This window comes from Zosterops lateralis (assembly GCF_965231275.1).
Source record: "Zosterops lateralis genome assembly, chromosome: 7".
Lineage (NCBI taxonomy): Eukaryota > Metazoa > Chordata > Aves > Passeriformes > Zosteropidae > Zosterops > Zosterops lateralis.
Genome location: NC_139767.1, coordinates 998381 through 1022759, shown reverse-complemented (window position 1 = coordinate 1022759; position 24379 = coordinate 998381). Strand labels below are relative to the sequence as shown.

Below are 24379 nucleotides of genomic sequence, written 5' to 3'. Positions count from 1 at the left end.
TCCAGGCTAAGGGATTCACTGCATTCCTACCAGAACTGCAGGATCATGGGAAAAGCATGTAAGCAACCAGCTGCAACAAACACGGAGCTTGGTCCCACCGAGGGCTGGGGTGTTCTGATATTCCACGTGGGAGCGGATTTTATCGGTTCAGGTTTGGGAACACTCCCTTCTGGAAGGTTTCGGGACCTCGGGATTCATGGCTGAGCTGCTGCTGTGTCTGCAGGGATTGGAATGAGATGGGCTTTAAACCATTCCATGATTCTGTGGTTCCATGATCCTCCTGGTGAGGAGGATCCATACTCCAGCCCTGGTAAGGGGATTGGTGTTGCTGAGTTTGGGGCTCATCAGGCCCAGGTCTGGATGTCCAGCCCCTGTCTGCAATTCCCAAGGCAGCATCCGAGCAAAGAAGCTGCTCTCTTCCCCAAAAAAGCTGGCTACACTCACATACCCGACTCACGGGAATGTCATCCCGGACCAGCCCTGTTCCAAAGAGCTGCTCAGGCCAACAATTTCCACCCAGATTTGTGCCTGAGAAACACCGTAGAGGGGAATGCACAGAGAAATTAACTTTACCATGGAATTCCTGCAAGACAGAATCCCAGCACCCCAGAAAAGGCTGCCCTCGATAGGGCATTTTGTTTGGGGCTAATTGGTCCCTGGTATCTCTTCCTTGCTGTGAGCTGTTCCCAGGCATTGCAAACTGCTTGGAAAACAGAGAGGGATGGATACAGATGGAATGCTCATCCCTTAATCCAGGCTTGGCACTAGCAATGTGCCCAAGGCACACCCTGAGCGCTGGGAAAGCTGCTCCTAGGAAAATCAACAGTCGTCACCCACAAATTGCTGATTTTTAGTGGCCTCCAAGCACAGTTTTGGCACTTGGAGATGTGGTTTTTCCCAAGGGATCATGAGGATGCTGAGCTGGAACTGTAGATTCTCGTACACCTCCTCCAACCCATTGGAAAAGACGCTTTTGTCCCCAAAGCCACTCAAGGTGCCAGCCCAAGACAGGAATAATTTTGCACTTTCCAGTATCCTAAAGATGGGGTATCACAAAAGAGATGGAAAAGAGGAATAAACCAGCAACTCAAGTAGTGATTTTAATAAGATTTTTGCAGGAGCAGAGGGACAGGAGCACCCCAGGCTCGGTGCCAAGGCACACATGGGAGCAGCACCCAGCCCAGCTGCATCCCAGGTGCCATCCCAATGTTTTCCACTGGCAAAACAGGACAGAAATGTCCCGTTGCAGTCAGAGAACTGGGTTATCCGGCTGCAGGGAGCTTGCCTTGGAGAAACCCCAAAGCTCCCAAAATAAGGCCACAGAAAAGAGCTCCCAAGGGTGCTTTGAAGTGGTTCTGTGTGGCTCCTTTTGGGAAGCCAGGAAAAAGCTTGGATGAGGCTGGGAAGTCCCAGCTGAGCCCCGGGATGGGGTCTGGCCATGCAAGGACTCACAGCCACCCTGCTGCCACCCTACTTTTGTCTCAGCCCAGCCAAAACCCCGTCTCCTTCTGCCACGCTGGGCGCAGGAGAAGCCAGCACCAGGAAGAGGAAACTTAATCATCAGATCCCGATTAAACCCAGGAAAAAACAAGGAGGGGGTGGGAAGTGCAGAGGCTTGAGTAGCCCAGACCCATCTGCTCCAGCATTTCTCTCTCAGCTGCTTTTCCAAAGGGTGTTCCAAGGGGAGATGGCCACTGTGGTGGTGTTGGTGGCCACTATCTCCGGGTGCACTTTGTATCCATCTTTGTCCTGCTCCCTTGATGCTCCTGGTATCCCATTTCCTAACCTTTCATCCCAGCCGGCCAGCACAACCCCAAGACGAGATGCTCCCTCAACCTATGGGCTTTCAGGGAGCACAACTCCCTCTTCCCAGCGTTGGGTGCTGTGGGAAGCTTGGAAGCCGCTCTCCGACCGCTGTTAAGGCAAGAAATCAGAGTTTAGCCATGCTTCTCCTGCCTTTCCCACCCGGGGAGAGCAACACGTGCGGGATTTCGGCTGAACCAGCGGCCGTGACAAAAACGGCCAAAAAAAAAAGGGGTGGGGGGGGGAGGGGAATGGGGGATAAACCCTCAGCTGCCAAAGAGAGAGAGGTTTGAGCGCGACTACCGCGCTGGGCGGGCGCGATTCTCACCCGCACTCGCCCCGCGCACCAGGCCGCTCCCACGCACTCCTCCCGTCCCCGGTTTTCCCGTCCCTCTCCCCTCCCCACGTGTTTTCCACGAGCATCTCCCCCTCCCGCCCCTCGGCTCCTGCACGGCCACGCCCCGTGACGTCAGGGCGGGCGGGCGCGCGCGGCCCGTGCCGGCGGAGGCGCGCCCGGGAGCGCAGCGGGGCCGGTCCCGGTGGTCTCGGTGGCGGAGCGGGCGCAGGTGAGGGGCGGGAGCCGGGCGGCTGCCGGGGATAGGAGCGGCTCCCCGCGGGCTCCCGGCGCCGCCGGGGAAAAGTTTGAAGCGGCGGCGGCGCCGGGAGGGCGGCGGCGCTGGTGGAGGGTCGGGGTGAGCCAGCGGCGGAGCGCGGCCGGGGAGAGTGTGAGTGCGAGAGTGTGGGTGTTTGTGTGCGTGGGACTCTGTGTGTCCCCTCTGTGACACCGTGTGTGCGCTTATGACCGTGTGTAAAGTGCCCTCTGTGCGTGTGTGTGACTGTATGCGAGTGTCGTGTGTCTGTGTGTGACAGTGTGACACTGCGTGTGTGTGACTGTAAGTGTCCTCTGTGGGGTTGTAACTGTGCGTGTGTCCTATTGGTGTCCGAGTGGGACTGTTTCGTGTGTCCTCCATGTGCCACTTTGTGCGTGGGTCGTGTGTGACTGTATGTCACATATCCCCTGTGCGTGTCCCTGTGTGTGTGGCAGTGTCTCCGTGTGTAGCGTGTCCCCTGTGAGTGGCTGCGTTTTGCCCTCGGTGCCCGTGTCCCTGCGCTGTGTCCCCGCTGCGATGCGGTGTGTCAGGGTGTATGTGTGACCGCGACACACGCGGCTCCGTGTCCCCGCTCCTTGGGAGATGCTGTGGGTGTGCGGTGCCCTCCGTGGGTGCGCGCATCCCTTGTCTCCCAGGTGGCACTGCCACCAGGGGATGGGGACGATGGGCACTGGCTCCCAGGGTTGTCACCCCGCCGGCGTCACCAGACGCTTCCCGGTGTCCGACAGGCAGGGCGGAGGGGCTGGGCTGGCTCCTCTTCCTTATCGGCCGCAGCTGGGACGCTCCGCGGTGTTCGGAACTGTTCCGAGCAGCATTCCACTGGCTGTGCCTGGCATTCGTTTTGCAGGAGGATTTTCCCAGCTGGGGCTCGCCGAGGGGTCGCTGACCTCGTTGCTCCTTGCTGGCTGCCCGGGGGGAATGCTTTGGCAGCGAGGGATGCTGTGCAGGGCTTGGTTTTCCAGCTGTTGCTCCCGGGACATTATTGGGTGGGAGAGGTGGAGTTGTGCAGGTGTGTGATATGCTGCAGGCTCGGGCTCCCAGGAATACCGAGTTTTTGGGATTCCTGGCTTTTCAGGAGTAACTGGATGTTACTTAGACTCGGCATAACTTTGGTGCAAAGGAGGACAGGAGTGACTGTGAGGCTGTTGTGTGCCCAAATTAAACCACGTGGCATCAAAGCCCCAAAACCCAGAGGAGTTGTGGGATGTGGGATGAGGCAGATGTAAATTCCTAGCGCAGCATCCCTTGCTCTGGAATGCCCATCACTGCCTTCCCCCGCCCCACCTCCATCCTGTCCTTCCTGGCTGATGCCCCCTGAGATTTGCAGTGATTAAGTTTTGGCTGTTAATTAATATATGCATTACAAGTTAATAATTAAGTTATGCTGAACAGAGCAGCAGCTTGGGTAGGAGTTGGAGTTGGGGGTGTGTTGTGTTAACAGCTCTATCTGGATGCTGAGACTCTGGAATAAGGATCCATCCTTGATTTCCTCATGCCTAACTGCGGCGGTAGGATGCTTCAATTCACCTTAAAGTAAAAAAAAATCTTGATAATGAGAACAGCATCCTCCTGGATTGAGTTGTAGGTCTGACAGGGGTCAGTGGTGGGTTTGCCAGTTGGGTTAATGCTTGATGCCTTCAGAGAGCTTTTCCAATGTAAATAATTCCAGGATCCTTGAACGGTCACGTCTCCTCCTGGCTCTTGCTCCTGCACAGCTGTGTTGGTACCGGACCCTGCAGAGGGGACAGCATCTCTGGTGGCAGCTCTCCTCTCCTGTTCTGCTTTGTCCTTCTTTCCTCCTTTTCTCTGGAGCAGCTTGCCCTGACGAGCTGAGGCTGCCCCATCCCTGGAATGTTGGACGGGGCTTGCAGCAGCTTTGGTCTGGTGGAAAGTGTCCCTGCCCATGAAGGTGAACTTTGAGGTCCCTTCTAACCCAAACCATCCATGATTCCATGATGATTCCCTCAGCTTTCCAGGGTCTCCACGTTCTTCACACAGAGAGCTTTTTACCCTCTGATCACTCACAGCAAAAGAATTCCCACTTTTCTCATGACCCCACGTCCCACAGACCTGCATCTTCTGCTGAGTGCATCCCCTCCTGGCTGGGGAATTCTGCAGGCAGAGATGCCAATTTTCCATGGATATGTATTTCCAAAATACCCCCATTTGGGCCGTGGAAGGGAATGTGCCTTTCAAAAATAGCAGCTTCGTTACTTTTAATCAACCAAAGCCGGAGCAGCGAGGAACGATTGCAGCTGCCACTCGCCTCGGTGCTCGACATCCTAATTATGTTTGCCTTTTAATGAGAGGAAAACTATTTGCCAAGCTAAAATATTTATTTTAGCTTGGTGGAGTTGCTCTCAAGAGCTTGTGTGGATGGTAAGGAGGTGGTTTAGACACTGTGCGGAGTTTTTATTTTTTTTTTTTAATGAGAAAAGCATTTAAATACAGCAAGAGGCTTTTTCATGGCCGGGGCTGTCTGTGTGGAGGGAGCTGGCAGCTGGAGAGGTCAGGATGTGCAAGGGAATTTGCATCCTCCTCAGTCTCCTTATTTCCAAGTGGTCTGAGAGTTGCGTTGCCTCCTGGCTCCGTGGGTGGATTTCTGCCCGCAGCTGGCACCGGAGTGAATACAAATAACCTCACCTCGGAGCCTCTTGGCCTTGGGTTTGGCACCTGCCTTTTCTTTCCTGGCCAAAACTTCATCCTGAAAGCACTGAGCTTTGTGGGCTGGCCCGGAGGCTCCCCAGGAGATGGTGAGGAGGTAAGATGGGTTTTTATAGAATCATGGAATTTCCTGAGTTGGGAGGAACCTGTAAGGATTGTCCAGTCCAGCCCCTGGCCCTGCACAGACACCCCAACAATCCCACCCTGGGCATCCCTGGGAGTGTTGTCCAAACCCTCCTGGAGCTCTGGCAGCCTCAGGGCCGTGCCCAGCACCCTCTGGAGGAAGAACCTTTTCCTGATATCCATCCTAACCCTGCCCTGGCACAGCTCCAGCCGTTTCCTTGGGTGCTGTCCCTGGCTACAGAGAGCATGGGATACACACAGGAAAGTTTTGTAGCCAAATGTTGACCTCCCCAGTGACCAGTGATGAGTCAGCTCTGAAACGAGGTGATCAACCCACTGGGAAATGTATTATCTGCTTATTAACTGAGATATCTTAACTGGAGCCCCTCTGCTCTGGAGCCAGGCTAGGAGAGCTGGGAATGTTCACCTGGAGAAAAAATGGCTCCAGGGAGATGTTAGAGTCCATTACAGTGCCTAAAGGGGCTCCAGGAGAGTTGGAGAGGGACTTGGGACAAGGGGTGGAGGGACAGGACACAGGGAATGGCTTCCCACTGCCTGGATGGGATATTGGGAAGGAATTGTTCCCCAGGAGAGTGAGGAGGCCCTGGCACAGGGTGCCCAGAGAAGCTGTGGCTGCCCCTGGATCCCTGGAAGTGTCCAAGGCCAGGTTGGATGGGGCTTGGAGAACCTGAGATAGTGGAAGATGTTCCTGCCCATGGCAGGGTGGGATGGGATGAGCTTTAAGTCCCTTCCAACTAAACCATTCTGGGATTCTCTCATGGCTGCAGCAAGGTGTTCATGGAGAGCAGGGTGCGGGTGCTGCTGGGGTTCCCTGCCCTCTGGACAATGCTCTGCCAGGATGCAGGAGGCATCTCCACTGCCAGCATCAGCTCAGGACCCATCCCAAGATGCTCCTCAAAATTTGCAGAGGGAGATTTTAAAGCACAGAACGCATCCCTCAGGGAGCTGAGCAGGGGCTGCTTCCCTGGGCTCCCTCCTGGGCAACAGTCCCTGCATTAGCCCTGCCCAGGGCTTAGGCACAGGGCTGGCATTGTCTGGAGGCCTCAGCAGCGCCATGCCAGCCTTGGCTGGGGCAGGGAGCACGTGGCTCTGCCGGCACTGGCACAGGGAAAATCCCACTTGCGGGACTTGGAAGCAGAGGCTGGAGGGACAGGAGAAACCCTGGGCTGCTCCTGGTGGGGGTGGTGGGGCTGAGTCATGTCCCTGAAGGAGCTGAAGGGTTGGTGTCACCAACCTGTGGGGACACCAGGCAGCTTTGCTGGTAATTGTGAGGCTGCAGGGTTTATTACATTCAGAAGGATTTGCAGCCCTAGCTGGCTTTGTGGCCATAAATAATGTTTGGGGTTTTAGGAAGGGAAAAAGGAGAAGGCTCTTGCAAGACCCACAGCTTTGGCACATGCATGTCCTGACAAGTCCCTTTGCTTCCCAGACAAGGTGGAGGGACTTGCTCCCAGCAGCTCAGATCCGGTTTTCAGTGCTCAAGTGATGCCCCAGATCCGTTAACACTACAACCATCCACACCCAAGGATAGTTTCTGAGAGTACCTCTGGCATCTCCCCCTCTTGTGCTCCTCCTTGCAGCCTGGGGTCCTTAATTTCTCCTGGTAGTCCTGGAAGTGATTTCTGTGTATTTCTGTTTCTGTGGGCTCCTAAAGAGAAGTGTAGGAGTGGGATGTGCTTGGATGGCTCACAGCAGCAAGGAATGCAGGAGCACATGAAATCCTTCTGCTGCCTCGGGGGGGGGGGGGGGGGGGGGGGGGGGGCTGCAGGTCCAGGTGTTTCCTAGGGTAAAGTCAGTTTTTCATGGATCAAAGAGCAGACCATAAAACTTCCAATTCTTTCACTGTGTCTCTGGATTCTCTTTTTGCCCCTCTGCTGGGAAGCTGGCTTTTTGGGTGGGTAGTGTGATTTTGGGAGGAATCCCTTGGTGTTCCATGAGCAGCATTTCCTGGCTTCAATCCCATTTTTGGGTGGCCAAGCTGCTGCCTCTCCACTGGGAACCCCATGAGTGGTGCCCCCCAGTCCCACAGGATATTTCTATTTTTAACCTGCTGATTCCATGTGTATTTGTGCAGGGGGTTATTTCTGGTGCTGGGAGGCAGCCATTCCTGTTCCCAGCTGGCATATCAATGGCAGAGTCGTGCTCTCATTCCCCAGCTCCTGGGGCTAAAGAAGTGTTCCTTCTTTTTCCTACCTGAGTGGGTGTTCCAGCTCCACCCAGGAGAGAGGTTGTGTCAAATCCAGCTGTGGGAAGGTGGCACATCCCATCTCCTGTTTGTAGGATCATCACAAAATCCCAGGTTGATTTGGGTTGGAAGGGACCTCAAAGCTCATCCCATTCCACCCCCTTCCAATGGGCAGGGACACTTTCCACTGTCCCAGGCTGCTCCAAGCCCTGCTCAAGCTGGCCTTGGACACTGCCAGGGATCCAAGGGCAGCCACAGCTTCTATGGGCACTCTATGCCAGGGCCTCCCTGGATGCCTCGAAACATCCAAGGCCAGGTTGGACAGGCTTGGAGCAACCTGGGGCTGTGGAAGGTGTCCCTGGAATGGCAGGGGGTGGGATGGGATGAGCTTTAAGGTCCCTTCTAACCCAGACTGTTCTGGGATTGGCTGATTTTTCATCATCTGGCTGCTTTTGTGTAAATTGGAGGGATACACGTCTGTTTTGCAGTCCTGTTAAATGATGGGGAAAGCTATAATAATAGTAATAGTAATAATGCTGTGGAAACCTTTCCTTCTCACTGTTCTCTGCATTCTCTGGAGTTGCTTCCTTCTCCTGCCCTGTGGGAGGGTCTCCCTGGGGACCATCCCATCATTTCCAAGAGGGGAAATCACGGAGTCAAACCAGATGCTTTCTAGCTGACTCCAGAAAATTTTGCCCCAGCAAAGACTCCTGGCTGTGGTGTGGGGTCGTGAGGCTGCCTTGCTCATCCCGTGCTGCACAAGCTCCGTGCTTCCCTCTCTCTGGGGGTAAATCCAGCTGCCGCCCTCCTCCCGCCATGCCTGGACACTCCGCCAGGATAAAGAGCTTTAGGTCATCCCTATAAAATGTTTCAGGTCGTTTTTGGGGGTGCAGGGTCGGCATGGTGTGTGGCCTTGTTTGAACAACACTGGCTGTTTCCTTAGGAACAGGGGAAAAAGGCTTTTGGGGAATTGAACAATGGTGCGGAGCTGGCTGGGTCAGTGCGGAGGAGCAGGGCAGGAGGTGTTTTATGGACACTGCTGCTGGAAGCAATGATCCTAAAGGTCTTTTCCATGCTGAGTTATGAATCTGGGGTAAGTCCAAGAGCAGGTTTGGTTTCTTAGGCTGGGTGCAGCATCCATCATTTTGCTTGCCGTGGTGGGGGAAGATGCTCAAGATATCCAGCTAAAAACACCTCCACAGATATAGTGTGGAGAAAGGGAGCGGAAAAAAAAAAGCAGGAATTGGAGGAACGGATGCAGTGGTCACACAGGGAGTTCAGCCCAAAGTCTCCCGAGTCTCACACACCTCTCAGATTGAGAGCGTTTCAGCCTGGGTCGTGTCACTGTGAGAGATGTTAAATCCCTAGTTCCTGCCTCATTCCCTGCTGCTGCTCCATCCTCTTGGCTCACATCCGTTCCCAGAGTGGCTTTTGGGTCCCTCGGTACAGAGGCTGCCACGGCTAAAATTAAACAAAGAGAAACTTCCCATTTTTTTTTGTGAGTGCTCCAGCTTCCGGAAAATGGCAGCGCGCTGGAGGCAGGCAAACAAAACAAGGCGTCCCCGGCCAGAAAAAAAAAAACAAAACCCTCCTCACCTCAGAGGCATTTCCTTGCTTTCTTTCTCCCCTCTCCAGCCTCTCTCCCTCCCCATCCTGGCTGGTCCATTGGAAACGTGCCATCAGATTAGGCTCCCGGGGTGGGGTTGCTCTGGGAAGCGTCTCCCAGGCGGCAGCCTGCATGGAGAGCCTGGCTTAGGAATGGCTCTACTCTCTCCCCCAAATCCCCTCCGTGCTTATTTTGCCAAAAAGATCCTCAGTAGGGTTTTTTGGGTGCATGTGGCTCCACCTTTGGGGCAGGTTGAGCTGTTGGGATCCGTAGGGAAGTGCAGTGGGCCTGGGGGAAACTGGTCCTTGCAAAGGATGAGGTTTGGGGGTAGGAAAAAAAGGAGGAGATGCTTGAGTGCATCCTGAAAAAAAGAGCTCTGCGAGTCTATCCCACAAAAGAAGGACCTGTGTGAGTGTATCCTGCAAAAAAAAGGAGGAGGAGGTAGGGGTGCATCCCAGAAAAAGGAGGAGGAGATGCGTGAGTGCATCCCAGAAAAAAAAGCAGGGGGAGCGGATGTGTGGGTAGATCCTGGATAAAAGAGATGTGCAAGTGCATCCCACAGAAGGAGAAGGGGATGCGTGGGTGCCTCCTGGAAAAAAGAGGAGCTGTGAGTGTATCCTGCAAAAAAAAAAACGAATGAGGACATGGGTGGTGCCTCCCTTAAAAGGAGGAGATTGGAGTAAATCCCACAAAAAAGGAGAAAGTGCATCTGAGAAAAAGAAAGAGGGGATGCCCAAGTGCATCCCACAAAAAGAGAGGAGGAGAAGGGAGGGGTGCATCCCACAGCTTGTCTTCCCTTGCTCCAGCTCCTCCTTCCCTGTGGATGCTGTTGGCTGCAGGTTCCTCGGACAGAGCCTCCCCATGAGTGGAGGGCAGGGATGCATCCTGTGATTGCTCAGATGGGACAAGTGGGACTTTTGGAGAAAGGAGAGGGAAACCTGGCATCCCTGGCACCGGAATGGGTTATTTTGGGGGTGTTTTGTGCCTTTTTTTTCGATACCATCTTCCCAGAAAGCGTCTCCTTTCCAGCAGCTGAGCTTATTAGGGAGCGAGACCACAAAACAAGGCTTTCCTGGGGTCTTTGGAAGTGTTTTCCTTGCTTTTCTGGGAATGGACCATGGACAAAGTATTTTATGTCCCTGGGGGGTGGCAATTACCTCGTCATCAAAGCAGAGCTGCCAGTGCTGGCCTTGGCCAGCTTGTCATTCCAAGGGCTGCCTGGGAAGGATCCTCTGGGATAGGGACATCAGCATGGTGGCTCTCCTCCACTGCCTGGCTCTTCGCATCCTGCTCAGTCTGGAAAACAGGTGAAGTTTTGAGGCATTTGGGGTTGTTTTTTTCACTGAGAGTTGTTGGAGTCAGCAAACACTGCAGGGAAACACCTCGTGCTGTCAGTGCTTCCAAGTAATTTTTCCCGTCTCTCCTGCTGCTCTCGAGCTGTGGCCCCTGCTCCCCAGGGAGAGCTGCCTGAAAGTTAATTGCTGCTGAAAAATGCTTTAATTAACTAAATTAGCCAGATGGTCCATCTGGGCTCCTGCAGAGCCTGATGAGGTCCCTGGAATGAGGTCGCAGCTCCACCCTGGTGACAGGGAGGACACAGGGACTCATCCACATCTCCACGGGATGTGCTGTGCTCTCCAGAGCATTGCTGCTCCTGGACCTGCAGTGGGAGGTGTTTGACAAGGGCATGGAGTGACAGGACAAGGGGGAATTGCTTTAAATTCACAGGTTTAGAGGGCAAGGTTAGACAGGATATTGGGAAGAAGTTCCCTGTGAGGATGGCACCCAGAGAAGCTGTGGCTGCTCCTGGATCCCTGGGAGTGTCCAAGGAGAGAGGTTGGACGGGGCTTGGAGCAACCTGGGCCAGTGGAAAGTGTCCATGGGAATGAGATGGGCTTTAAGGTGTTTCCAACCCAGGATTGTGCACCTTGCTTTGCGATGGGATGTCCCTGAGGCTCCTCTCAAGTCGGAGAAGCTGCAGCTCTGCCTGTTAACAGGAGCTCCTGAAACATCCCCCAAATCCAGGACACAGCCAGGCATGGAAAGAGTGAGCAGAGAAAAGCCCTGCACGCTGTATGAGCAGAGGAATGCAGGGCCCTGGAACAGGGATTTGGGAAGGGTGAGTGTTTAACCCCCTGTCTGCACTGTCACTGTTCCATCCTGGCTTTAGCCCCGTGTGTTGGGCTCTGTTTTAAAGCCTGGCCTTACAGACATCCTGAGGGAAGCTGGTGTTCCTGGCTTGTGATGGAAACCTGAGCGCAGGCAGGTGGAGATGCATCCTTTAGGCAAAAGGGGGAATGTGTGTCCTGAAGGGTTTGGATACCACCACTGGAAAATAGTGCAGGGAAACTGAGGCATGAGGCATCAGAGTTTCTCTGTGGGAAGGTCAAACCATGGTCTCTGCAGTCCTGGTGCCCATGCCTCCAAAAATGGGCTCCAAAATCACTCCAAAAGGGCTTTTGGTGGGGGATTGAGAAAATCAGTGTGGGAACATTTGCTGTTGGGCTTGATTTCAAGGAGATTGTGATCACGGAGTGATGATGCTGCATCAGATGCTCCCCTGGCTTGGAGAGGGAAGGGGAGGTGTTTTGCTTTGGGAAAGAGCAGGTAATTTCTGCTTTAAGGCAACTGAGCTTGTGAAAGTGGGACAGAGGGTAATTCTCAGTGGGAATGCTTGGCTGAGGAGGTGATGCTGCTGGGCACTCCTAGGATGCAGAGCATGTTCCTTTGGGTTGAGCATCCAGTGCTCCTGCCTGGAAAGGTCCCAGCTCATCCTCAGCTCCAAAACCGTGCAGAGTCTGAGCATCTTCCTGATTTCTTTCTTCTTCTGTGGATGGGAATCATTTGGAAGCAGAGCCTGTTCATGGAAATCCCACACTCCAAGTGCTGCAAACACTTCTGCCTCACTTTTGCCTTTTGCCAGAAAATCCTCATCCCCCTTCCTGCACAAAAAATGTGAGTAATGCTGGAGAAATTTGGGATGAGGCCCAGCAAAGATCGGATATCCGGCCTAAGCAGGGCTCTGACTCCTGGACTGAAAGCTCCCAAATGAATAATGCAGCAGGAGGAATGGCACATTTCAAAGGATTATATTTTTCTGGTGGTGCTCTGTTTTATCTCTCTTTAAATCTTCACTCTGCAAAACTTGGGAATGGATTTCTTTTCTTTTTTTTTTTTTTTTTTTTTTTTTTTTTTTTTTTTTTTAATCTCCTCAATATATTTGTTTTATGCTCAAGTAATAACACATTTCCCATCATCCTGTTAAAAGCAGAGCTGATGGTATTTAAAAATAATGCTGGTGCCAGTTGTCTTGTGATGCACATCATGTGTTCTGGCTGTAAATGTTGTTTACTGGGATCGTGCATAGCAAAAAAAAAATAAAAACAACCAAAAAAACCCCAAGCTGAATTCACTGTAAAAGTGGATTGTTGGGAGGCTAAAATGCCAGTGGATGTTACCCTAAGGAATAATGGGTGGTGGTGGCTGTCTCCCTTCTAGTTTTCTTTCCTCCTTCTGGACCCTGCTGAAAAAGTTCCCATTTTTTTTTCCTGTTGATCAAGTACTTAAATCATTCTTCTAAATATAAATCTCTACTGATGCGTCAGCTGTGCCTGGGATTTCTTCTTTTCTGTGGCACTTCAAGCAAGTTTTAATTAAAAAAAAAAAAAAAAAAAAAAAAAAGGAAGAAAGGTCCATCTGCATTGCTTTGATATTTAGGGAGTTTTTTTTCCTCATCAGAAGTGTGTCTAATTCCAGCCTGACCCTGCAAAGTCCTGCAGGCTGCATGTGGCCATCAGCTGGTTGTGCTGGAGAGCATCCCTCAGCTCCTAGAAAGTTCTTGTTCTGTCCCGCTTGGAATCAGGGAATAGTTTGAGTTGGAAGGGACCTTAAAGCTCATCTCATTACAGGGCAAGGACATCTTGCACTGTCCCAGGTTCTCCAAGCCCCATCCAACCTGGCCTTGGACATTTCCAGGGATCCAGGGGCAACCACAGCTTCTCTGAGCACCCTGTGCCAGGGCCTCCCCACCCTCACGGGGAGGAATTTCTTCCCAATAACCCACCCCTGTCAATTAAAAGCCATTCCCCCTTGTTCTATCCCTCCAGGCCCTTGTAAAATATCTCCCATTCCCTGGAACTCCAGGTCTTTTCCTCAGGGCTGCTTTCAGTCCATGCTGCTTCTCCTGGCAGAGCTGTCTCATCACGGGCACCAACATCTGCTGCATGTGACCAACACTGAGATATGGAAGAGCTCAATCCTAACAGGGGAAAAAAAAATCTGAGATGTTGATGCCGCTGTGGAAGATGCTGAGAACAGGAGGTGTTGTCTGGGCAGGTCGGTGAAGGTGCCATGGATTTGTCTTCTCCAGCCAAGAGCCTGCTGCTTGCAGCCCCATGTTTTGGGTCTGGAAATTAAAACACATTGCTGTGGTTGTCAAAGCAGCCTCCGAGCAGAGCTGGTGGTGGGATTGAAGTTGTTTTCCACAGAAATCCATAAATGAAGTGGGTTCTGTGTTGCTCATGGCCTGCTGAGACAGGGAATCTGTCCCTGAATACGTGGGGCTTTTTAACCTCAGTTTAGTCCTCACTTTCTGAAAAGAGCTGTTGTTGTAGAGACAGGGGACAAGCTTTGGGCTCCTCTGTGTCTTCTGCATGGCTCTCAGTGGCTTTCTTCTAATTTGGGCACTTGTGTGTTGGCCCAAAGCCACCCCTTATCACAGCTGATAACACCTCACCCCTAATTCAAGCTCCAAAAATCAAAATTTAGCTCTGCGGAGTCTTACAGATGGGAATTGAGCAACCTGGTCTAGTGGAAGGTTTGCCCATGGATGGGCAAAGGAGGGCTTTGAGATCCCTTCCCACCCAAACCCTTCTGGGATTCTGTAAAATCTCAGTGAGAATGAATGGAGCAAGTGGCTCTGGGGCTCCAGCTCTGAGATTTCCTCTTGGGCAATGAGAAGCCAGGGCAGGTCTGTCTCCTTCCAGCCTTGCCTGGGGCAAGGAGCTGGCAGAGAGGGAATAACTTGTCCTCTGGAAATGTTCCCTCTGTGGTGGCTTGGAGTTGTCCCTTTTTTAAGGGATGCTCTTGTGCTCTGTGTCTGGTGATCATGTGGGAGGTGTTTTGTCCTTTCGAGTGCAATGCAGAGAGTTGTAGAAATTACTCCACTCAAGCAATAGAGCTCTGCCTTGAGCAGGGAACAACCTGGCCTGGCTTTAGGATGACTTTCAGGTGTCGTTTTAATTTTGCCTGGTGACTAATGCTGCAAAAAATGTGTTTGAGATTCAACCCCGATTCGTCCAGCAAAGAGAGTAATTTTGAGCAAAGACTTTTGCCAAATTTGCATAAATTACTATTTTTGTGCAAAAGCATCTTGCTAAATAAGGGGCATCTATCCCCAAAATGGCTAAATGTTTTGCCAGGGGTTATGTCCTGGCCCAGGGAAGCAGCTTTGCCATCCCACACAGCAGAGGCTGCAGAGAGAGGACTTTGGCTCTCTCCTCACACCACATTAATCCCCACAAGGGCCTCGTGTGTTCTTGAACTGACGCAAGGCTGCAGTTCAAAGTGCGTGACTTTGTTTGCAGATAAAGCCTGCCCATAAACATTTGGGGCTTAAAAGTGATGAAATTGGTTTCTTATCAGCCATCTGACCCACGGTGATGGGATTGAGCAGCTCTTAACCTGGCGAGACCAAAACAACAAAACCCTGAAGCAGCTTCCAGACCGAAACAACAAAACCCGGAAGGCTGTGACAGATAGGGGTGGATGGTGTTGTTTTGAGTTTTTTTTTCCCCTTCATGGCACTCCTGATGCTGTGGAAAACGCTTGGAGCCACTACTTGGATGCTGTCTGACCTCCCTCACCCCCAGGTTGAGTTAATTTGCAGGTTGTACAGAGTCTCTGTGCAGTCTGATGGGCTTTAATTTCGGGGTAATTAATTAAACAGGCAGGCGTGGTGTTTGCTCTTGAGTTGCATAAACAGCAGCCGGTTTTGGTGTATCTCAGGCACCCTCCTGGCTGGCAGGCAGAGGTAGGTGTCTGCACCTGGAAAGCTCATTCCCACCCCTGGAAAAGCTCTAAGCTAAATTAAAGTGAGGATTTGTGCCACTGAAAACCACCTAAAATGATCCACGTGGTCTTTTGTGTCCACGTAATTAGTGTGGTGTTCAAAGCATGCCCTGGATCGAAGCAGGAACACTCCTGGGACGGGTCTGCAGCTGGCTGGATTTCCAGGTGAGATCAAACCTGAGGTCCTAATCCAGGCTCTAGTTGGTTGGTTTAGATCAGATATTAAGAAGAAATTCTTCCCTGTGAGGGTGGGGAGGCCCTGGCACGGGGTGCCCAGAGAAGCTGTGGCTGCCCCTGGATCCCTGAAAGTGTCCCAGGCCAGGTTGGACACTGGAGCTTGGAGCATCCTGGGAAGGTGTCCCTGCCCATGAGACAAACTTTAAGGTCCTTTCCAACCCCAGCCGTTCCATGATTCTCTGATCTGTCCTCACATCCTTTTCCTACTTGCATCATCACCTGGGAGCTTGCTCTCCAGGTGTCCTTGCCCTTTTCTAGCATGGAAATCCCTGGTTTGTGAGATTGGGTCAAACATGGAGCATCCTATGATGTGACCAAACCCCATCTTGCCTTCCCATGAGAAGATGATCAGCTCCAGCAAAGGGTTAAGCTGCTTAAACCCAGGTGTCCCAGGCAATCTGGTTTGGGAATGTTTGCCAAAGAGGAGCTTAAAAAACCCTGCTGTTTTGAGGGAATTCTTTGCAATGCCTGAATCTTTTTGTTTCTACTCAGACAGGAAAGGAGGTTTTTGGCTCCTATCAGGATTTTCAGCATAGCTGAGGGTGTCCTGTAATCCAGCAGCAGATCAGTGATGGATTAATCAGGAAGGTGTGCAAGAAAATTAAACAAAGACAGTGCTTTTGTCCCAGCTTGAATCAGTTCTTGGAATCCAGAGGTGTTTCATTCATCATTGCTTGGTGTCCATAGGTTTGCTCAGGTGGCAAGTTGGGAACAAAACCCGTTGTTTTTCCCAGAAGTGGACCTCCTGAGTGAGGGTACCTGGAGATGGATCAATCTTGGTGGAGTACTTGGGCTGGGAGAGCTGCATGGAGTTGTCTGTGACGATCTGCTGGGAACTGCCTCATTTCTGGTGGTCTCCAGATCATCTCTGGAGCTTTGTGTTGTCCTCTCTGCACCAGTTGTGGTGGCAGCCTGTCCAGCCAGCAGCACGAGTGACTTTCTTGTGCCTGCCCTTCTCTGGTCATGCTGGTGGGACTGGTTTTCCAGCCAGGAACAAGGAGAACACGTGGCATTGCAGCAGCTCCTCTCCGTCAGGCAAGGGCAGAATCAGTGAAGGGTGATGGGGACGGGGCTCTGAAGTGTTGATGCAGTTAAAGATCTGTCATCATCTGCCAAATTAGCATCCAAATTATCTGAGGAAGGAGATGCTGCCGGGACTGTGGCTAGAGGGTGGGAAGATAGCGAGTTGCTCCAGGATTTTCTCAATTAGTGCCTTTTGCCTTCAAGCTTCTGCAGGTCTGGTTGATTTGAGATGGGGAGGAGGGATTGAGTGGCGCCCCTTGGGTGATTGTGAGATGGTTCTTGCAGCACCCACAGAGGCGGGAAGCTGTTTCCCCTTCTTTTGACTTCCATGGCTTCCTTACTTTGCTCTTTGTGGATGTTGGCCTGAGATCTCCTGGGTGACCATGGTGTCTGTATGCATTTTCCTGGTGATTCTGGGAGGATCTTTTCCTTAAAAGTGTCTTATTGTGGCTCTGGAAATCTGGGTTTCATTTCCCCTCCACCACCGATTGCCTGATCCAGCACAAATGTGAGTTTCCCTACTTTGAGAGACATTTGGTCCGTGCTTTTGGCCCTAAGCATCCTCCAGGAACAGTCTTGCTTTGGCTATTGGCCAAACTCTTGGGCTTGTGAAGGACTTCGGAGGGGCTGTGAGGGCTTGGAGGAAGGCAGTTCTCTCCTGGACCCCTGTTCCATCCAAGGGTTTTAGAGCTTGAGTTTATGGCTTTTATGTTTAACTCCTCTGGGAGCACAGCCCTGGATGTGACTTTGGGTTCTCATGGTCTTTTTGGTCCCTGTGGGATTTGTCTGAATTAAGCTCCTTGCCCTGCCAGAGGAGCATCCATCCACAGCTCCTTGTTGAAAAGCCAGAACACCTTTGAGAGTGCCCTGCCTGTTTTTTCCCTTGGAAGAACATTGGGCAGACAACAGGGACAGGGTGGACCAGGACTGAGCTCTGCCTCTTCTGATACAAGGGCTGGTGGACATCAGATGAGAGTCTTGTCCTGATGTAGATGCATTTTCTACTGCCTTCCAGCCCATCCATGGAGTTCCTTGCTGTAGGACATTGTGGAGGCAAAAATGTCTATGGGTTCAGGGAAAGACTGACCAAGCCCTTCCCTGAGCAAGAAGTCCAGGCGAGACTGCAGAACGATCCCCATTGAGGTCACTTGATTTCACTGCTTCACCAAGAGATGTTTGGGCAGACACCACCTCTGGATGTTTAATGGCTCTGTGGAACAGAGGAATCTGCTCTTGGGAATGGCCTCACTCTCCGTGCCAATGTTCCGGCAGCATCCGTTGCACCGAGGACCGTCCCACTGATGACATCCCTCTGTCTTGCTTTTTTTTTGGAGATGCCAGAGGGAGTGGCTGGTCTTGCAGCCTGTGGAGTTTTGAAACTATGGAAGGAAGTCCAGCTTCCCTGTGCTACCAGGACGGGCGTGTCGTGGTTTTGTTGCTGGGAAGTGTTGCTGTGGAGCAGGAGGACCTGGGCTGTTGTCCCAGGAAAACCATTTTTGTGGCCCTGTAAACCTGCATGGGGGTTCCTGCCCTGTGCAGCACCTTCAGCACCTTCCTGCACTTCCAGGTTTGTTAAACCTCTGCCACACCAGCACTGTTTTCAGGGATTTGGGGTGGGCTTTGAGGTTGCGGTGGGTGCTTGAGAGTGGTGCCTGCATCTCCAGCACCCTCCTCTGCCATGGCATCAGTGCTGGGCAGCAGCAGGAGGTCCTGCAGGGAAAACTCCCTTATCCCACCCTCAAGACTAATTTATATTTGAGTCTCATATAGCTGGTGATGGATATCCAGCAGGGCTCATGCTCCGGAGTCGCTGCTATAAAAGGAAACTTTCCCGTCCTTCCTGTATTGCCTGTGAAGGATGACATCCCTGGCAGGGAGGCCGTGACGGACCCCAGCCACTAGCAGACACTGGCAGCACATGCTCAGCCAAAATTGCCTTCATTCCCCTCCCTTCTTCATCAAACTGGCCACGCTTGGCTTGCCCTTTCCTGGCAGCAGGAGCTGAACCAAGCTGGAGCTCCAGGGCAGGATTTTTCCATGGGGCTTGGCAGGGAGCGGAAGGGCACAGCATGGCACAGGGCTGGGCTCCGCTGCCACTGCGTTGGGTGCAGTCATTCCCACATCACATGGTGGGAATGGGCTCCAAAGCAAACCCCTGGGACGTGAGGGTGCTGCAGGAGAGGTGGGAGGACCTGATACTTCCACAAGTCCCTTCTTATTTGCTGGAGAAGTGACCAAAAGCACCCGGGACAGCTGTTCCTGGCAGCTCCCGGGAGACTCACACTGGGACGGACGTGTGAGTTCACACCAGGGTGTTCTTTCTGGTACAAAGAGCTGGTGTTTGGTGTTGTCTTAAGGGGTGGTTTATCTTTGCTTGGCTTGGGTGTGTTTTTTCTTTTTTTTGGAAGATGAAAGCATTGGCTTGGCAAGCACAAGCGGTGAAGGAGGAGGAGAAGGAGATAAGAGAGAGGCAGCAGGGTCAGGAATCACTGGGATACCAGACAGGGCCAGCATCAGACTTGGGGAGTGCCTGGACCAGGTTTTTGAGGGGAAGAACTCAACAACAGCCAGCTCTTCCTCACCCATCCCCACCAGCAAGGCTCATGGAAGAGACCTGGATCACCAGTAGATGAGCTACAAGGTCATCAGTCTGTTCCTTTTATGCCTTGGGAGGGCTGATCTGAAACAGACTAGACAGAGCTAGAGAATAAAGTAGATACTTATTGAAAGGCCTTTATGGATACACCTTGGATAGGACAAGAGCCTCACCAGGGCCACACCCAAGGTGGATTTAGAATGGTCACAAAATGGGTGACCAGTCACAAGGTCTTACATTTTTATAAGTTTCGATTTATATATTGAGATTTAATTGTCCAATTACAGCTTCTGGTGGTGAGGTCTCATCCTTCTTGTTTCTCTCTTCAGTCCACTGTTGTTCATGCTTTTGGACCTGAAAGTTGTCCTTGGTCTTCAGCAGGAAAAGGATTTGTTTTATATACCTACTCTGTGAAGAGAGCTTACTAGCACTTAATATGAGGCTCAGAACTACACCCGTAGGGAGCACAAAATCTGAAAACATGAAAGTTAAAACTTAAGGCATTACTTTGCCACCAGCAGCTTCCAAAGCCATCCCAGCCTTGTAGGAGGCTGCAGAGGACCTGGGTGGGGCTGTGCTGATGTTGCCAGTTTTGAGGACATTGTGTTTTTTCCCCTGCCTGAAGATCTGTCAGTACAAGCATGGAGAAAGGAGGGAATTTGTGGGGTGGTGAGATCATTTTCCACTGGGGGGGAAGCATGTCGAACAAGGGCCAGCGTTGTATTGTGTCATAGCCATGAGGGAGATCTTGAAGGTGAAGAATTCACAGGGCAAAACCAAGTTCCTAAATCAGATTGTTTGCTGAAATTTGGCAGTTTTGGTCACTTAGAGGCTTTTTACAGCTTCTTTTGTAGGCCATTGCACCTTGCAGTGGATTGGTGTCATCTGGCACTCCTTGAAGCAACTCCTTCAGGGCTGGGGTGTCCCCAGGGTGTGGAAGGGTCTTTTCTGCATCTGATGGGACTGATCTGATTGGAGTTACTTTGGGGTTTGTGACTGATAAAAGCAACATTTTCAGTGAATTCATTGTGTGGGACAAGTGTTCCTGGGAGCACTGTGGCTCTGGGACATGAATTCCTCCCTAGAAAATGTTATAAGTTTGCTCATATCCAAGCAAAACCAACTGTTTTTAAAAGAAACCTCCAAAACCACTTCTGTGTTTGTAGGAGAGCCAGAGGAACTCGACTTTGGAGAAAGAAAAAGCAAATTAAAATCCATAAAGCAACAAGTGCTTGGAGTTGATCTTGGTTCTGGTGTGGGGAGAGATTGATTGGAAGCTCCTTTTTTTTTCCCCCAATTTTCAATTTGTGGCCAAAGGTAGGGTGGGAGATTTCCCCTGAGCTGGTGCCACAGTCTTGAGAGGCTTTTAATGGATTTTCCAGGGAAACCAGGGCTGCAGGGTGGTGGTCATGGCAGAGCTGACCAGTCTTGTGTCACAGTGGCTCCTGTTCCTTGTGCACCCCATGGACATGGATGTGCCCTGATGGGATGGACCCCTGCAGTTCCAGGGAGGCTGGGAATGTGGGATGGGCAGGGACGTGTGTGCTGCTCCCTTTGCTGGTGGCAGCTCCTTGGCTGCACCTGGAAGGACCTGGCTCCATCTCCAGCCCTGACAGTGCTTGGTGCCGCCCAGCCCTGCCAGCCCTCCTGGCTCTTATCAGCCCAAATTCTTGGCAGCCAGGGATTTTCCCTCACTGAGGCTCCTGGAGGAGTCCTCTCCCACCCTTGGCCAACAGCAGATCCTGCTTCCCGCCATCGGGCTGTGCACTTTTGGGTGTTCCCGTGGTTTTATTGCATTTCTTCGCTCCAGGACATGGCTTGGTATTTTTCCCGGGATTGCTTTTCCCTGTCCAGCATTGCTGGGTGCCCATGGTGTGTCTTTGACGGATAGCAGAGGTGGGTCCATCCCATAATCCCATCAGGATGAGCTTGGAATGATAGATGGAACTGGGAGCACTGGGGAGGACGGGGCTTGGCCTGTGCCAGGAGGTCTTGGGGGGCTGCAGTTGGATTTCTGGGATAAGTTATTTTTATTTATTTTATTAATATTTATTTTGGGGATAAGATGTTATTTTTAACCTTTTCCATGCCACTGCACACCGGGAAATGCTGCAGCTGGGATGATGAATGCTGCGTGTTCAACTGAAGTAGGAAAATCGACCTTTGGGTTTAGTTTTTAGTTAAGTTTTAATAAGTGGCTTTTTTAATAGATGTGACACCGTCACCAGCCCCAGACTTCCTGCTGCTCCCTGCCTGGCGGGACCTGAGGGAGCAGCTGGAGCTGTGGCAGGGGATGTTTGGGTTGGATTTTAGGAAAAGGTTCTTCCCCCAGAGGGTGAGGGGGCACTGACCAGGCTCCCCAGGGAAAATTAAATCCAGGGACAGCACCGTCCATCCCAGGAAGCTGTGAGGATGCACCCATGGGAATCTGCTCACTGGGGCTTCCCTAAACTTTTTGTAAGTTTCTCCAACTCCCAGCAAAGCCTGGGTAGGATTTGGGAAAGAAAAATGTAACCACTGCAGGGCGCTAATCCTTGCTGGATTTGTTGGGATGGGGGGAGCAGGCAGCAAGTCCCCCCGGCTCGTAGGGTTGGATTTGACCCTGCAGCATTCCCTGTCCCTCGTGGGAGGGAAGAACCAGGTGTGGGTGCCTTTGAGAAGCTGCAGGACAAGTTGCTGGCTCTGTCAGGGTATGCTCAGGTCACCCACTGGTTTCCTTCCCCCCACCATTCATTTCGGATTCTGTTTGTGGCTTTGGGTAAACAGATGGAGCTGGGTTTTTCCCTGGTCTATATTTAACCCCAGGCTAAATTTAAAGCGCTTTCAGAGAGTTTGCAGACCATTGTCTTGGTGATTTCTAAACAAATCTTTCCCCTTCCACTCTTTGTTTCCCCCCACTTACCCCTTTTATCCTCACACAGCTTGAATTTGAGGGTTTGCTGGTTACCTCTGCATTCAGAAACATTCTAGGTCCATCCCCAGCTCCAAAAGAAGGCTCCCATCCCAAATCCAGGTATGGGGGGCCTGGTCCCCCATCCTTCAGTGTGTGTGTGCATCCCGACATCCAGGAGGGACAGACAGATCCGGGATGCTGCTGTCAGGAGAGGAAATACCTTTCCATTATCTCTCATTTTTGTGTAGATTCTCACTGCCTTTTGGGGCCCCAGGGTTTGATGCATAGGAGATTTTTCCAGCTGTTTCTTCACAGGGCCACATCTGTCAGAGACCTTTAGCAGGAAGCTTCCCATCTCCTTATGTAAATAGAAGGAGGGGGAGCATCCGTGCAAATTCCAGGCTTGTGGATATGTCAGTGAGAGCTGTCAAGGCTATAGTTGCCATAATTAATATAAAATTCATTTGATGCTGGATCAGCAGACAGGTGTTTCAAAACGTATTTGTTTTTTTTTCCTGCTTTGTGCAGTGCTGCCTGAGCAGGGGCAGAATCTTGGGATGCCACAGTGGCTTGATTTTTTTTAAATTTTTTTTTAAACAAGATTGTGTACAAGAATTGCCAGAATTGGTGTGGTGTAGGGCCTCTAGAGGGAGGCATTGTGTGTTTGGGGTCTTTCTGTGCCACCTAGAAAAGCTGCAATCCCAAATGGCTTTAATGGGGAACTGGGTGGTGAATGGTGCCAGCCAAGGGGAGCATCCTTCATCCCTTCCTTGCTTCCTGCTGGTTATTCTTTTGTCTTGCCTCTGGCAGCAGCTCCAGGTCCCCTCTCTTACCTGTCCCAGCTCTGATAAGCTCAGCCTTGATTCAAAGCCTAGTTTCCCTGTGTTTATTCCCTGCCAAACCCTTTCCCCTTGGATTGCTCCCCGCAGGACCCGACAGGAGTCTCTTCTCAAAGGGGAAATGTTTGCACACAAGTTCTCCCTTCCCTTTTCTGGCTGCAGCCTGGTGCATCCCTTCCAGCCAACCACATTCCTGGCATACCAGCCCTGGGGATGGCTTGGGAAGCATTTCAAGCAGGCTGGAATATCTCCTGCTTAGGCTCTCCCCTAAATTTCCTCTTGCTGCATTCCAGAAAAGGGCACCAAATCCTTCAGGACTTGCTGTTCCCCCTCACAGTGCCGAAGGAGACATCAGCCCTGTATTCCCACCTAAGGAATTTCGGTCTGGCTGTTATTTTCTGCTTGATTTGATTTTCAAACAGAGGGAGGAAAAGAAAAAAAAATTGCATGGGAGGGGGAGAAGGGAAGAACAGTGGATGAAAATCCCTTTGTAAAACAAGGGATTTGGATATAACTTTTAATTGAAACTTTTATGTATAAGACTTGTTGGTGTTTTGCAGCCAGGCTGGAGCTTTGTGGCAGCTCTGAGGGAGCAGGAGGCAGGGGCTGAATCCAGAATTTCCAGGATGATCCTGGGTGTGTCAGATAGTGTTCCAGCTCCGTGGTGCAAACCTGGAGTAGCAACTCATGGCTCAGGCTGTGCTCCAGCCGTGCCTCCAGCCTTCCCTGCTTGTCCTGGTCCATCTGGCCACTGTCCCAGCTCCAGAGGACACAAGTGACGTCAGGGGAGCTCTTGCCCACGCTTGCATCAGCCACGATGTTGGTGGTTGGAGCGTCCTGTGGGAACGGTCTCGTTTTCCTCTCAGCTCCAGAGGGCTGATGAAGCTGCTCTTCCACAGGGGTTCTGGAAGTGTTTTTGCAAGTGCTTCTGGAAAAAAAGGTGGAAAACCCCCTCTATTTTTATCAGATTGCTCTGTCTGGTTGGCCGGGTGAGGGGAGAGACATGCGGAGTAAGTGGGAAGAGCCAGTCCCTATCCCAGGAGATGCTGCAGTGGGAGAGAGGGATGGCCCATTTGAACAGGGAAAAAACTCAATCCTGTGGGTCTTCCGTGCTCCCACAGCAGCCCAGTGCTCGGTAGTTTTATAATTGTGTTACAGCAACATGAAATGCTTGGGCAATGGGGAGAAGGACCGATTTATGATCCTGGGAGCAGCGTATTCCCAAAAAACTCTTAAAAGGCCAGAGGGCTGCTTTGGGTGGGGTTGTGTCCAGCGTCATGCAAGACCAGGCTGTCCTTGCTCTCCAAGGGTTTGTAGGCAGCACTGGTTCCTGGGAGCATCCAGTTTATGTTCCACGATGGTTTAAGGAGAACGGGACAGGCTCTCCTCTATCCCACCACGGGATCAGCGTGTGGGTGGCACGGGGGGACCCGGAGCCTTTCTAACACCCTGCCCTTTGTCTGTCTCCCCCAGGCTGGTCCCTCGAGGTGACACTGGGGTCTCCATCGCTGGCAGAGAGGCCATGGCCATGTAGGGAGCGGAGATGGCAGCGCAGAGGATCCGGGCAGCCAACTCGGGAGGGCTCCCGCGGTGCAGGTCCGAGGGCACACTCATCGACCTGGGCGAGGGCTTTGCTGAGACCACACTCTGTGACGTCAAAGGTGTGTGGGGACCATCCTCCTCCTCATTTTGGGTCCATCCTCACCCCC

The 24379-nt window shown here is 51.9% G+C and overlaps 1 protein-coding gene across 1 annotated transcript in view; it reads left to right on the top strand.

Moving 5' to 3' along the window:
* Positions 1 to 2299: 2299 nt before the first annotated feature.
* The window catches only part of SH3BP4 (SH3 domain binding protein 4), a 34999-nt gene continuing 12919 nt past the window's right edge, over positions 2300 to 24379 (top strand). Inside the window, exons 1-2 of the mRNA XM_083865592.1 lie at positions 2300 to 2369; positions 24144 to 24331. Coding sequence (XP_083721718.1) covers positions 24214 to 24331 — 118 coding nt within the window. The 5' untranslated portion in view covers positions 2300 to 2369; positions 24144 to 24213. The remainder of the gene's footprint in view (positions 2370 to 24143; positions 24332 to 24379) is intronic.